The sequence below is a fragment of the Nannospalax galili genome, unplaced genomic scaffold, assembly GCF_000622305.1.
Source record: "Nannospalax galili isolate Female #2095 unplaced genomic scaffold, S.galili_v1.0 scaffold1483, whole genome shotgun sequence".
In the NCBI taxonomy this organism is placed as follows: Eukaryota; Metazoa; Chordata; class Mammalia; order Rodentia; family Spalacidae; genus Nannospalax; species Nannospalax galili.
In genome coordinates, this window is record NW_008350011.1 from 358,006 (window position 1) to 374,234 (window position 16,229).

The 16,229-nt window shown below is 43.1% G+C and overlaps 1 protein-coding gene across 1 annotated transcript in view; it reads right to left on the minus strand.

Annotated features, from left to right (window-relative positions):
• Agpat5 (1-acylglycerol-3-phosphate O-acyltransferase 5) overlaps positions 1-16,229 on the minus strand; it is a 42,372-nt gene that overhangs the window by 8,637 nt on the left and 17,506 nt on the right. The window contains exons 3-5 of the mRNA XM_008847193.3: positions 15,354-15,469; positions 13,635-13,724; positions 7,383-7,473 (exon numbers count right to left, since the gene is read on the minus strand). Of these exons, the coding sequence (XP_008845415.1) occupies positions 7,383-7,473; positions 13,635-13,724; positions 15,354-15,469 (297 nt within the window). The remainder of the gene's footprint in view (positions 1-7,382; positions 7,474-13,634; positions 13,725-15,353; positions 15,470-16,229) is intronic.

The window sequence follows — 16,229 nt, forward strand, 5'->3', positions numbered from 1 at the left end:
CGCAGATACGTACATTCACATACTCTGCATATGGATACTGCACATGGTTTCCATCTTCATGGGTGTACTGGAGATAATGTAAAAAGCAACGACTTAAACAGTGAACTGCATGCTCAGCGCTGGTTCATGCTCAGTGCTGGTTCTACTCACGTGTGGAAAGTGCTTTCCTTCGCTCTCTTCTGCTGTTCCACTGTCCTTGACTGAGGCATGTACTGACAACTTCACAGAAACACTAGGTCTCTAGATGATATGAACACAGACTAGGAAGAACCTGATTTGAATTTTTAACCACCTCTCTCCAGGGAAAGTGGTGTGTAAAGAAGAACAGCTACAGTATGGCGGGACTGTCTGCACAGGAATTTTTAAAATGCAGGACGGTGTGGGAAAGAAAAAGATTCCCACGACCACAGATCTGACTTCAGTCCCCAGGGTAGAGGAGTATAGTTTATTCATAAACTTGCACCAAAATCTGAAAAATACACCAAGCTGGGGAACTTCTTGTCAACTGATTTATACGTGTTTTGTGTTTCCTTCTTTGCCACGAGAGACCATCCAGTGTCAGGAGTTTTACAGATCCACCATGTCGTGTTCAGTAGAACTATTAATGATTACAATCCCTCTACATTGTAGGAAGACAGAAAGGTAATGTGTGATGAAAATGAACTATAATGAACTTCTGCAAAAATCCAGCTTTAAGACGGATGAATATGTGACAGGCTTTTCACGTAAGCAGAGCCAAAAAAGGAAGCAGAAATGCCACACCCAACATGACTGTTGGCAGTGGACGCTGTAAGTCATCTTAACCGTTGTTTTTACTTTTGGAGACAGTGTCTTGCTATGTAGCCCAGGCTGGCCTCAAGGTTATGATCCCAGGTGTTGGGATAGCAGGCAGGCACAGTCTCCAGTACACTCAGGAGAGTTGAAACCATGGCCTGATCGATGCTTTTACTGGGATCAAGTGAGGAATCCGTGTGTAAGACGAGAAGAAAAAACACAGCAAATTCTTCCCTAAGTGTACTTATTAACACTCAGCCTGCTAATTTCCAATTACAAGAACACAAACTGTGTTTACAACTAGGACAAAGCCTGGCCTTCTGAGAAGGAGCTCATCCTCCTAAGTCAAAGACCACGACTTCCTCTAGTCTATATGACGAACAGGTTATGATCCTTTCAGGTAGATTTCAATTCTAAAGCATCATGTGGCTTTCACTATCCTGAAACTTTAAGTCATTAGCTAATTAATTCTTCCTAATGTATTTATATCACTCCTGGGTACACACATGAAGGCTTCTGTCCTACAACAGAGATATTTGCACAATTTTATTACTGTACTGTTCACAAAAGCAAAGATGTTGAATCACCCTAGAAATCCATCAACAGACGAATGGATAAAGTGTGCTGCAGATGTACAATGGCATTTTATTCAGCCATAAAGAAAAAAAATGAAATCAAGTCAGAGAGAAAAGTAAATGCCACACACTTTCTTTTATTTGTAGATTCTAGATTTTAAGGAGTGTGTGTGTGTGTGTGTGTGTGTGTGTGTGTGTGTGTGTGTGTATTGAGATAAAACTAAAAAGGGGTCCATGAGAGAAGAACTCTTGGGAGATGGAGGAAGGGGCAATGGAACACAGATGGCTGAGAACAGAGAGGGAGGCTCCAGGAAGAGGGGGAGGCGGGGCCAAGGAGGATCATGTACATACGAAAATGATACAAGAAACCCCACTATCTTATCAGCCAATTTTAAAAACTAGTCAAAAAGGAATTGTCTCAAAAAGGAGCCTCTGACAGTCCTTCCCAGTGGCTCTTGTGTCTGTACTGGTGCGCGCCTCCCTAGGTCTCCTCACTTACTATGAGCCTCATTTCAAATGAATCAGAAGTAGAGAAGTCATAGCTGTCATGTCTAACAAAACTTTTTTCAAAAACAGGGACCAAATAAGGATAATATACCTTCTCTTTCATGCTGAAGAGAACCAGCTACACTCTTCGGTGGAGTTTCTCCCTCAGAACATAATTGAAATTTTGCTGTATTGTATTTTGGAATCATTATAAATAGATAACACACGAGACAGAAAACCCTGAAAGACTGATGTAGGGAACTTGACATTTATACACAGAACTCAATCTGCAACATGTTTAACATAGTCTCTTACTTGACTCCCACAAACTAAGTAACTGAGGCCTACATAGGTAAAATGGCTTTCTCAAAACGAACAGGTGGCAATCCAAAGAAAAATTTTAAAGGGGGTGGAAGGCTGAAGAGATGGCTCAGAGGGGAGAGAGATGGCTCAGAGGGGAGAGAGATGGCTCAGAGGGGAGAGAGATGGCTCAGTGGGGAGAGAGATGGCTCAGTGGGGAGAGAGATGGCTCAGTGGGGAGAGAGATGGCTCAGTGGGGAGAGAGATGGCTCACTGGGGAGAGAGATGGCTCACTGGGGAGAGAGATGGCTCAGTGGTTGCTGCTCTGGCAAAGGACCCGGGCTCGTCTCTCAGCACCTCCACGGTAGCTCACAGCTGACCATAATTCCATTTTTAGGAGATTCAGCACCCTCTCTGGTCTCTGCAGGCACTGTACACATATGGTACACCTTACACATATGGTACACTTACAGACATGCAGGTACAACATTCATATACACAAAAATTTAACTAATTTTTTAAAAATTTTAAATAAAAATATGAAGAGCTAGCAAGACCCTATTCTGTCTGGTTCAGAACCTTTTGTACTCCACAGGCAAAAATGAGGATGGCACTGTTGAAAGCTCGAGCGTGCAGGGAGAGAGCGAAGAGGCAAAACAAGGCTGTCCTGAGAGACACACAGTACTCTGCGGACGCAGCAATGCTGCACAGGAATCTGTGAGAAAGCACCCATGACCGACGCCAGGGCTGACACAGACACTGGGAAGGTGCTAGGCGGGTCCAGGCGTATTATTACACCAGAGTAAGGACAAGGCACATGGACAAGGGGGCGAGGTAGAGACCTGGAGGGTCTGTGAAGCTCGGACAGGTAATGAAGGGAGAAATGTGGTCAGTGACGCACACATACTAGACCTAGGAAGTAGTCAAATACCATCATAACGAAAAGACTGAGAAGATTACAAGGCAGATAGCTGTATCATTAACAAGGCAAAGCGTGGTTAAGAAGAGCTGAGGGCGTCTGCGCACACCCCACTGTGCAGAACAGGAGGACATGAGTCTAAACTGAGTGAGTTCAAGTAATATGGCATTCGAAGAATAGGTGGAAATATAGTCTGCAAAATGGAAAAAATGAGCCAGAGATAAGCATTTGGGAATTCTTTGAATAGATATAAAAACTGAATTAATGGCAATGGTTAAGAATTGTAAAGAACAGAGGATGAAGATGAAGAGGTACAAAAAGACTTAGACAACATCCATTTTCTTTTTAAAATATAAAGGATAAGGGCTGGTGAGATGGCTCAGTGGATTAGGGCACCTGCAGTTAAGCCTAATGATTTGAGTTCAATCCCTGGGGACCCATGTAGTAGGAGAGACCTGACTCCTAAAAGTTGTCCTCTGACCTCCAAATACATATTGTGGCATGTATACCCACCCCCAATAAATAAATGTAACTTTTTTTTTTTTTAAAGAGTGGACTCCACAGCCCAGGCAGACCTACTGTGCAAACAGGAGATGCAGGGAGTCTAGAAAGAAAAATTGGAATTAAACCAAAAATAAACAAGGTTCAGAAACAAGAGCAAGAAAGAGGACGAAAGAGTCAGCTCATCACTTGGGGGACGCAGAGCTATTTCCAGACACATCAGGAACATAACATACCAGACCCTGAGCAGGAAAACAGCACTGCCTCCAGAGCCCGAGAGTCCCACAGCCGTGATGGCAACTCGATTTTACCTGCTCCATGATTCACAGTTCTCAAGCACATGTGGCTGGCTGTAGGATACATACAGCTTTGTCCTTTATGAAGTAACCAAAATGGCTAGTTTGGGGTCCGCAGCGCAGCCTTCTTGGGCCTTATCTCTGAGCATCAGCCATCAATATAGTAAAAGACCTGAGTGTAGAGGTCCTTCTCCAGTTTCTAAGTTATTAGACAAACACATGTGATTATGTATATGCTATATACATATATTTATGTTATGTGCCAGACTAAGTCACTCACAAAAGCCCTACACAGTCACTTTTACCATCTCTCGTTTACAAATAAGGAAAGAGACTAAAAGAAATAAATCCATCCAAGGTTATGTAACTAACACATGCTTGGAAATACTCCAGAGCTAGTGGTAATGTCCACCAAGGACCAAACCCACTGTCGTGATACTTGGTAAATAAGAAAACTGAATAGTTGGTAAATAAGAAAAACTGAAGTGAAACCCATTAATTTGTACAACTGGTATGTTAATAATTAAAATAATAATAAAATGAAAGAAGCAGTCAGCAACGGGTTTATGCAAGGAAAAGTTGAGCAGAATTTTGAAAGGAGAGACCGGCTACTTTGAGCTAACAGCCACCCCAACCAAAACACGAGACACGGCATGCCATCTCGCACTCTCCAACGCCAAGCAAGCCCCTGCTAAACCATGCAGTAAAATGAGACCACAGCTGACCATATGACACAGAGATGAGCCATCCTTGTCAAACCCTTCCAAAGGACAGACTGTAGCAAATTCCAGTTGCTTTGTTCTGTTCTGAATGCTACAACACAAGCATGTCATCAGTGATCTCTACTCCCAGCCCTTTAAAAAAATTTTTTGACACAGTGTCACTGAATTACCCAAGCTAGTCTTGAATATATTCTATAGCTTGGGTAGGTCCTGAATTTGCAATCCTCCTGCCTCAGCCTCCAAAGTAGCTGAGGGATGTTAGAATTAAACCAAAAATAAACAAGGTTTAGAAAGAACAAGGAAAAAGTGAAGGTCTTTTTTACGGGCCTGCACCACCAGGCCAGGCTGTCACTGTTCCTGAGTGGTTTCTGACAAAGGGATTACTCAAACAAACACTAGTAATATTTTAAAGTATGTTAGTAATTGTGGGAATGGAAAAAAACTAGATTTTTCTGATTAAATGCTTTGGTTGGTAAGAGCAGATCTTCTAGTTTTAGACTGAACGGTGGAGACACAGGCGAGCAATGGGGGCTGACCTGTGAACGGGTAAAACCATCCTTGATATACTGAGCTGGTGATGTGCCCTTGGACCAGTCAGATAAAGTTCTCTACTGAGCAACAACACATACAAATCCAGAGTTGGACAGAGAGATATAAAAGGTGACAGTTTGGGGGTTGAAGCTACCACTTGTGAGTTACAAGTACTCAAATAAATAAAGCTATAAATTTAACCATAGAAAACACAAAAACTGAAAAAATGAAAGGTCAAAAGACATTAGAAACAATGTATGAAGCAGAAGGAAGGAGGTGCCAAAGGAACCCAGGAAGCAGAGGAAGGAACCGGAGGCAGGAGATCAGTCTTAGAGAGGGACAGGAAGAGAACTCCCACGAGACACCATGAACCGAGCAGGAGCAAACTGTGAAAGTGGACCCAAGGAGGGCAGCCTCCAGATGGGAGAACCCGGCTGCTGGCTAGGACAGCTCAGGACTACAGCGCCCGGATGCTGGCTAGGAGGACAGCTCAGGACTACAGCACTGGCTGCTGGCTAGGAGGACAGCTCAGGACTACAGCGCCCGGATGCTGGCTAGGAGGACAGCTCAGGACTACAGCACTGGCTGCTGGCTAGGACAGCTCAGGACTACAGACTTGCCTACCAAGTGTACTGCTATAGGTTCCCTCTCCAGTACCTCCAAAACCAGAATTTGTTTACTACTGGAGGGGAAGGGAGGATGCTGCAAAGGAACTGCAGGGATGAAATGAAGCAGGAGGGATGGGGTTTTTCCCTTTTCAATTAAAAAGGGCAACAAAGACAATGGAAAAGAGCAAAAAGATAAAAAAGCAAAAGAGCAGAACCACACAGCAACCAAGGCAGCACCAGGAGGAAACTGCCTGTGTGGGTCCCATGCCACACGCTGACCCAGGAGCCAGGCACCAGAAGTGGGGCAAGCCAGCATTTAGGAAATAAGTTGTGGGAGCTGGAGGGATGGCTCAGCAGTTAGAAGCGCTGGCTGCTCTAGAGGATCCGGTTCAGCTGCCAGCACTGACACGGCGGCTCACAACCACCTGGAACTCCACCTTCAAGGGAGCCAAACCTCCTAATGGCCTCCAAGTGTATTTCATGCACACAGTGCAGTTACATACATGCAGGGAAACAAATAAAAAAACCTTAAAAAAGAACACATTTGGGAAGTACTTCGTACGTGTTCGCCTCCTCCTGCAAGAGTTCCATGCACCACACATACCTGCACTACCAGATCTGCCCGTAGCCAAATGGGGCTGTTTAAATTAGCTCAAATTACACTTTAAATGTTAATTAAACTGAAATCAAGGAAAACTAAAAATTCATTTCCCTGAAGCAGTCAAGCTGGAAGACCCCCTAACTACATGAGACAGGGCCAGAGCACTGGACAGCGCAGGTAATTCCCACGGCTGCAGGAAGTTCTGGAGACGGCCCTGTCAGAGCCCGGCACACAGGGCCTGCTCGTCCCATGTGGAGAGCGCAGACCGCTCTCTCTGCACATCAGGAAGCTGTCCTGAGTAGCTCCCATGCCAGCTACACTATAAAGCTTCTCTGGGTTGTAGTTATCCGCTTTTCTAAAACAGGGTCATAAAAATCATTCCCACTGATGTAGACCTTACTAATAGTTTCAAGGACTATAAAGCAAATTTGTGAAAGACAGTCCAAAGGGATCTTCACATATCTGCTAATTTAATTATTATACAGATTTATTTTACCCAAGAGGTTTTAAGAAAGAAGAAACTAATGTTTAATAACATTAGGTAATTTGTAATCATGAAGCTAATAAAAGTCCAAGTCTATATTCCAACTTTGGTATGTAACCTATGAAGTACAATTTCCATCACACATAACCCACACTGTAGAGAAAGTATACACTCATGTAATCATGTACTTAGAGTCTACCTCAGTCCACAGTATATGAGTATGTATCATAGCAAGCACCTAAATCTAACTTCAGATATGAATTAAAAATAGACTTCATGGGGGCCGAAGAGATGGCTCAGCAGTTAAGAGCACTGGCTGCTCTTGCAGAGGACCCATCTTTGGTTCTCAGCACCTATATGGCAGCTAACAACAATCCATAACTCTTGCACACATGGGTGTGCTTACATACATGCAGATAAAACACTCATACACATAAAATAAAAATCAAAACTCTTAAAAGAATAAACTCCATTTTCTAAAAGTTCACACATCTTCCATTTAATTGTAAAACAGGAAGAACAGCTTAAAACAAACCTATTCTCCTTAAAAAGAATTTTTCTGAACATAGCAAAATGTTTACTTACCCCGTTGAGCAGCAAATGCTTGACTAGCTGAAAGGATTTTCGTCTGCATTGGATTATACCTTGTTCCTTCTGGAAAAATCACAAGATACATCTGTGGGGCATAAAGGAAATTCCGTTTATATGAGCCCTATTGTTATTACTGTTGGCTTACCATGCTAAGTCTATCACTGCTAACATAGTGTTTCCTATGATGGGAAGATGTGTATTCATTTACAAGTGACCTTTATTTTAAGTAGAGTAACCAAAATGCAATGATTCAACTAAGTCTGAACATAACAAGGACTGTAATAAAACGAAGCCCTACGTTTATGGTAGGTTAATCTTTAAAAATCTAAAACTATTTTTGAGAGCATGCTAATGGTCATTCATTTAAAATTTGACCATGAAATCTACCTTGTAATTAATAAAACAGACCCCTCCCAAGATCCTGTAACATAACACTGGATTTCTGCATTAAAAGTTTTATTAGCACTTCTTTTGTACATGTTAGTGGAATTCAGGGTACTTCCACACGTGCACAGAGTACACCAACCATCCCCACCCACGTTCTTCCACCACTACAGGAGTGTAAGGGTTAGTTAGATGTCTGTAAGCATCCAGGCCAGCGGTATGTCTCATTTGAAGAAAATCACATATAAATTTAGTGTCTGTACTTCAAAGGCTCACACGGCATTCCCATTTTACAGAGCTCTCTAATGCATTTTAAACTGCGTTAGGCAACCTCACAGTCACCACGTAAACAGAGAAAACGGAACACCTGGGAGTAAAAGGGAATCTCAATCCAGACACTAAGTAATCAACTAGTCCAAGGGTTCATACTCAGGGCCTTGGGAAAGTAAAAATAAAGACACTAACATCATGCAGTAAGAAAGCTCTTGAGAACACAGTTGTGAAAATGACACTATTTTTAATTGATGGCCAACAGACAAAAACAAAGAAATCACCCTTTCACATAGACAGAACAGGAATAGGATAGGAGTGCACGGGGAAGACTTCGTCAACGTACCCCTGCTTGAACATCCCCAACAGAACTGCCTCCCTGCAAACAAGAAGCAAGGGGACTCCTAACTGGGGAGAATCTCAGTTTATGAATAAACCCGAGCAATGCCCATTCCTCTCAAACAGTGGACAGGTACAGCAGCACCTCTGCAGGCTCCGTCCTCAGCTCCTTTGGTCTGCATCTCAATCCCCCATGGGCTGTTCTGAACACCTACCTGGTCCCAGCTGGTGGCACTGTTTTGAGAGGTTACGGAACCTTTGGGATATGGGACCTAACTGAAGGAAGAGTCACTGAGGGGTGGGCCCTTCCAGTCCCACAGAGATGTGAGCCAACAGGCTCAGGCTCTTGCTGCCACAGTTGTCACTGTGACTACCCTGCATGATGGAGAGGACCACATGAGCCAAAATAAGCTCCTTTCCTTAAGCTGCTTCTTTTATATATATATATATATGTATGTATGTATACATATAAAATATTTTATTATTTTTATGTGTATGAGTGTATTGCCTGCATGTATGTGAGTGCACCTGTGTTGTGCAATGCCATGGAGGTCAGAAGAGGGCTTTGGATTCCCCTGGAACTGGAGGACAGTTCACAGGCACCATGTGGGTGCTGGGAATCAAACCTGGGTCCTCTGCAAGAGCAGTCAGTGCTCTTAACCACTGAGCCAACTCTCCAGCCCCAAGCTGCTTCTTTTTAAACAAACTTTATTATTTTATTTCATGTGTATGAGTGTACTGCCTGCATGTTTGTAAGTGTACCTGTTATCCTGCAATGTCCGTGGAGGACAGAGGAGGGCATCAAATCCCCTGGAACTGGCATTAGAGATGGTTGTTGGCCACCATGTGGGTGCTGGAAACTGAGCCAGTACTTTTAACCACCAGGCCCTCTCCAGACCTTAAGTTGGTTCTTAAGGTATCTGACTAGAGCACCGGAAGAGAAAGCAATACAGAATATCAGTGCTAAGAGTGGTGTTGTTCTATAATAACCCTGACCACATGGCTCTTAGGCCTTCAGGGCCAGCTTGTAGGAGGAATATGGAAGACTTTGAGGCTACTGGTTACAGAAGCCCTAGAACAAAGTAATCAGAGCTTAACCAGCCATTCTGGTGGTAGCTTAGACAATCAGAAATTATAAAAGAAATGCAGACGGCAGAGACCAGGTTCATGAGGTTTCAGAAGGGGTCAACAGCTACTGGAAATTATGCTAAGAGGCTATTCGGGTCAAGTTCTAGCAAAGAATCTAGCTCCATCTTGTCCAGGTTCTGATCATTTGAGCTGGGCTAAATTCAAAGCAATGGAATAATTTGGTGAAGGAAACTTCAAGACAGAATACCACCCAGGCTCTGGCATGATCATTTCTCACTACTTGGTACAGTTTACAGTGAAAAAGAGCAGACAGATCTGAAACCAGTGTGGGACTTGGAAACCAAAGGATGGTGAATGAGTTTAAGATTGTGGACAGGGCAGGTGTGGAGAGGGAAGCAGTCCAGAATTGCAGAAGAACTTTACCTTCTGTATGAGACCAGGGAGAAATGCCCTGAGGGAAAGGCCCCACCCACACAGGGCTCCAGCTTATAAAAAAGCGACTTTGTTTGAGAGGATCAAATTTGAACTGAGAGCGACTCGTGGCAGAGTCCCTTCTCCAACAACCACCCAGGAAAGTGTTTTCCAAAGTTCAGCTTTCAAGGGGTTCAGAAACCACTCTTACTGTGGTCTAAAAAGGCTAGTCTGTATCTCGAACGAGCAACAGACCTCGGCAGCAGCATGAGCTGGTGCTGATGTACAGGCCCATAAGGGCGCATGCGGGTGTGTGTGTGGGGGGGGGGGAGGTGATAGAGGCTTGAGGCTTGCACCAGGGTTCCAGGAAGCTAATGAGACCAGGAGGTAGCAGGGTTGCATTTCCTGCAGAGAGCTTGAGTGGGCTGTAAGTGAAGCTATGACAGCCACACCTGAGTTGCAATGAAGACCCCCAAAATGTGGGACATTGCTGTCCTAACCCAGGAATGCTGCAGGCACTGAACAGAACCAGACACAGAAAGAAGAGAGGCCACATGTGCATCACAGACAGGAGCAGGCCTACCAAGTCCAAGAGCGCTCATTAAATGATGCCGCCAGAGCCCAAGGTGGAGACATGGAACCTCAGAGTTTGCTGTTTGCACTGCGGGTTTTGAACTTGCTTTGGTCTCACCCTTCCTACTGTGCTCTCATGACTGTCTTTTCGAACGAACAATGTTTACTCTGTGCCATTGTACACTGGAAATATATATCTCGGCTTTTCGATTTTTCAGGAGTTCACAAGAAAGAATCTGTATTAAGTCTTAGAAGACTTTGTAATTTTGAACAGTATTGGAACTCTAAGACTATGGAGTTTCAAAGTTGAACTAAATACATTTGTCATTATAAGATGGCCATGAACTTATGGGGCCAGGGATGAAGTGTTACTGTTAGAAGCAAAATGTCTACTCCAGGCTCATGAATTTGAAGACTTGGCCCCTAGCTCATGGTGCTGTTTTGGAAGTCATGGAGTCTTTATTGGGGCCTCGCTGAAAGTGAGCCACTGTGAGGTGGGCCTTGAGGCTGGGGTGGCCCCTTCCATTCTGTTTCCACATCCACTGAGATGTGAGCAGGAGCTTCGTGCTCGTTGCCACGCTGTGCTGTCATGCCTTCCAGCCATGGCAGACCGCGCAGACCACAAGTCAGAACAGACCCTTCTTCTCCTAGTTTGGCCACTGACACAGCTCCCATGCAACTAACCCAGAGAAGCCTTTTCAGAACCATTATCATTACCCAATTTAGAAATTAACACGTGCTGTATTTCCTCATACTTGAAAATGAAGATCAGCCAGATCTTCTAAGAAATACAGAAAAATTGATTAAAATCAGGAAAAAAATCAAAAATAAAATTCATTATCTCAGGGTGGGAGAAATGGCTCAGCCTTTAAGGGCACTTACTGCTGGCACAGAGTGCCCGAGTTCTCTACCCACATCAGGCAGCTCATAACTGCCTATAATTATAGCTCCAGGGGACCCGCCATCTTTGGTCTCCACGAGCACCTGCACATGCACACCCACACACAGTCAGACACAGACAACCCAAAAATCCATCATCGCCATCACTAGAAGGGAAAGCAGTTAGAATAATTGTTTACGTCAGCTCCCCAAATCACAGATCCACTTTCATGGATATATATATGTGTGTGTGTGTGTGTGTGTGTGTGCATATATATATATTTTTTAAATCTTTTCATTAATTTAAGAATTTCATGTGAGTGTACCTCAAAAGAGAAATGGAAGAATGGCACCCAACAATGTGATAAAGTTTATGGTCTCTATGAAGAAGATCTGAACATTTTAAACAACAATAAAAAGATACAACACAAAGAAATCACTATGCCTATCATCCACAGGTAAGAATACAAATTTCTGTTTGTATGCTTGTTTTTTTTCAATTGAATTTTTGCCATTTTCATCTTTTTGAGTCAGGGTCTCAAGCAGCCCAGCCTGGTCTCCAACATGGGATGTAGCTAAGGATAACTCTGAAATCCTCACACTCCTGCCTCAACCTCCTGAGTGCTGGGGTCACAGGTGTATGCCACCACACTACGCCAGATCCAATTTTTTTTTTTTTTTTTTTTTTTGGTCTTTTTGAGACAGGGTCTCTCTGTAGCCCCAGCTGTGCTGGAACTCACTATGTAGACCAGACTGGCCTCGAACTCACAGAGATCCACCTGCCTCTGCCTCCCAGGTGCTGGGATTAAAGGCGTGTGCCACCACGCTCTGCCTTCAGATCCAAATTTTTTAAGGAAATAATTATTAAAGTAAGAGTTACCTTAAAAAGAGTAAAATATAATTTCGCATATAAAGTCATGCTAAATATTACATGCAATTTTATGGCCAGTACTCCATATAGTTCATGACCGACAGGACACCAAATTTACAAAGAGTGTAACTGGAGAGAGAAGAGCAATTAAATGCACTGCCTGAGTCTCTAGCTGCAAACCCCAGCCCGTCTGCCTATAGGCCTCAAGACCCTGAATAAACTCCTTTATCTTTTTCTGCTTTAAGATCCCCACCTAGAAAGAGAAGTTTGATGGCACCCACACTTCACGAGAGATGATAAAAACAGAAGGCAACAACGCACAAGATCTGAGTGCAGTTCTTGGCACAGGACACCACTGTCACCTGCTCTTCTTCTTGCCTTAGGGACCTAAGACCTGGGGCAGTGGGCTGCCTCCCAGGGCTTGGCTCTGCAGCTGCATCTTAGAAGAACCTGTTCTCCGGGCAAGGTGGCTACAGCTTTCTGCTCTTCCATCAGACAAGGGTCGCTGCTCATGCCATACAACCTACCCCTTTCCATTCCCAAAGTGGGTGCAACTTCCTATGTAGAAACTCCGACAAGACATCCAGGAGCAAGCAACAACCACACCAGCCAACTAGGAGCTCTGGCTGAAGCTTGAGCCCTGGTAAGGGGAGCACAAAAGGGCAGGGAAGTGGACCAGAGGAAAGAAAAGAACTTACAAATCCTCACCACAACCACATTGGTCTATACAGGGAGGAAGTCATGGGAAAAAGCATTTGGCAGCAATCAGCATTCTCGAAATAAAAGACTGAGGCTTTTTGCTTATTTTTTTTTTCCCTTTATGGAGAAAAGTTTTGTAAAATATTCAAACTGAAAGATTTTTCATTTGGAGATACTTTACATTTTTGGTTTCTGAAACTCAATTTACACATACATATGTATGTGTGTGTGTATATATATATTATCATATATATATGAGTTCCAGCTGGCCTGGAACTCATTATGTAGACCAGGATGGCCTCAAACTCAGAGATCACACCTGCCTTTGCCTCCCAAGTGTTGGGATTAAAGATGTGCACCACCATGCCCAGCTAATATATTTTTTATATATAAAATCTCCAGATTTGCAAGACAGAAAACAGTTGCTTCTCCGAGAAGAGAATCTAATATGAAGACTGGCTCTAGGAATTTAAGGGTGAGGCCACTGTTTTCTATTTACACACAAAAGACATATTCTTCTTATTCCTCCATAAGGCAAACTGAAAATGACCACAAAAAGACCTAATCCTCCGTAGCCACCTTTCCTGACAGCCAAGAGGACAGTCTGCCTCTGTCTAGAGGAGTTTTAGTTGTCAGAACACAACTCTGAATCCTTCCCTCCACATGGAGCACTGCATTTTCACGGTGACGGTAGATGGTGGTCGCATGAAGAATGAAAACAGTGCTCTTACTGGGGTTCCTGTGCTCACGTAGCTGTGCAGCTTGCGTCTCATGTCTGTCTCATTGAATGTGGCACTTCGCTTTACATAAATCCCTCCATGCTGTGCATAAAAAAGAGAAGGGAAGTAATTACTCTTTAGATAACCAATCACCACAGTCATCAAAAAGGCAACTTTACTCCCAAAGAGTAAAGAATAAAACTGCATTTCAGAACTTATGAAACACATAGCTCATTTAAATATTACCATTTACACAATATGTAACTGAAAATTGTTCCAACAGAACCCGAGGAAAACTGCATTCTACACTGTACTAGAAAACACATGAACATTTAGTTTTGCCAGCAATTAAAAAAAATTCTTTCTTTAAAAGATTTAAACCAAAAACTTGATTAGATGAATCTTTATTTTCTACTGACTTATTACAGAATCAATAAAAAGTATCTTAAAATACCAATACTCACACTCTTTAGGAACTTAAAATATAGATCGAGGTGCAGAGATGTATGTAGGACCCTGGCAGGCTAGACTTTGTTCCCACCTGAGTCATATCCTGAAGCTCTAACCTCTATGGTGACTATATATGGAAGTAGTAAGTGTCTTTAAGAAAATAATTACAGTTCAATGAAATAAGGCCAAGCTGGGGCCCTGACCCAGTGCACCAGCATCCTCCAGAGAGAAACAAATACCCGGAATGTATATGCATGCAAAATAGGCTAGCTCAGGACCCAGGGAGAGGGCCACAGTCTACAAGTCAAAAGAAGGGCCTCAAAGAAACCAAAACCACCTACACCTTGAACCTGAACTGTGAGAAAATAATTTTCTTCACACTCATCAATTTACATATTCAGCTCACCATTTGGTTTTATGTCCTACAGATCTTTTGCATTAATTTCTTAACATAACCGATTATCAAATTCTATGCTTTTTAGTTTCTTATTCGACTTCTGGATGTTTGCATTTTTACTAGCCCGTTTAACTATGTTTATACGTATATAGACATACATCATTAAGAACCCCAAATAAAGCCTGGGGAGATGGCTCAGCTGGGAAAGTGCTTTGTGTCACAAATGTGAGGAAGCCCTGAGTTTCGATCCCTAGAACCCACACAAAAAGCTGGGCACAGTGGCATACACCTGTCATCCCAGGAATGGCAAGATAGGAGTGACACTCAGGTTGTTCTGTGTCCTCCTCAACCACCCACATGTGCTACACACACAAACACACCCATGAACATGTGTACTACACACACACACACACACACACACACACACACACACACAACCAAACAAAAATATTTAAACTTAATAAGCTACTAAAAGTTATTGTGAAAACATCTGACTGGAGCTGGAGAGATGGCTCAGTGGTTAAGAGCACTAGCTATTCTTGCAGAAGACCCAAGTTTGAATCCCAGCACCCACATGCTGGCTAACAACCATTTGTAACTAGAGTTCCAGGGCATCTGATACCCTCTTCTGTCCTCTGCACGCACTGCACAACACAGTGCACTTAAACACAGGCAGGTATAACTCTTATACACTAAATAAAATAAATAAATTAAAAAAATTTTTTTTAAAAAATCTGGACCTGGGATGTAGGTCAGTGGAAGATCACTTGCCTAGTAGTCAAAAGGCCCCAGTTCAATCACTAGTATCATAAAACAATGAAAATCACATACTTTTATTAAGTAATGTTAAATTTTAAAAGAACAAGGAAGAATACAAGGGCTACCTGAGCGAGGTAAAAGCCATACAATGGAAGCCACTTTAACTTGTCTTTCAGAACGTAGCGCACGTGTCCAAGAGCACCCTGCCTGGCGGCCAGCATATCTGCAACAATCCAGTCAACTGCAAGACAGAACGCAGTCAGTACATCACCAACATCATCTCTAACTTTCCCTCACAGAAACAGAGAAACTTCTCACGGCCCTGTCCTAGGGATAACACTTTGAAAAGAAGACTCTGGTGGGAGAGGCAGAAGAATTACAAGTTCAAGGCCAGCCTGGTCTACAAGGCAACTTCCAGGTTCACCAGGGTCACACAGCTAGACTTTGTCTCAAAATTTTTTCTTCAAAAAATTTTTTCAAAAGAAAATATAATTAAAATGCTTTAGCTTTAAATAAACTCTGAATACTTTAAAAAAAAAAAAAAAACAACTTAAATCAAGGGGTAGTGGCTTTTCCATACCTTCCTTTGTTTTGCAGGGGAGGGGGTTCTTTCTGAGACACAGTCTGCCTGTAGTCCCAGCTGGCCTGAACTGATAAGTAGATAAGGCTGGCCTTGAACTCACAAGTATCAGCCTGCCTGTGCCTCCTGAGTACTGGGATCTAAAGCATGCGCCACCATGCCCAACTTCCAACACCTTTCTTAAAAGAGTTTTTATGGGGCTGGAGAGATGGCTTAGCGGTTAAGAACACTGGTTGTTCTTGCAGAAGACCCAGGTTTGAATCCCAGCACCCATACAGCAGCTAACAACTGTCCGTAACTCCAGTCCCAGGGGATCCGACAGCCTCTTCTAATCTCTGCAGGCATTGCACAACACGGGTGCACTTACCTACATGCAAGCAATACACGCATACACATAAAATAAAAATAATAAAAATTTTAA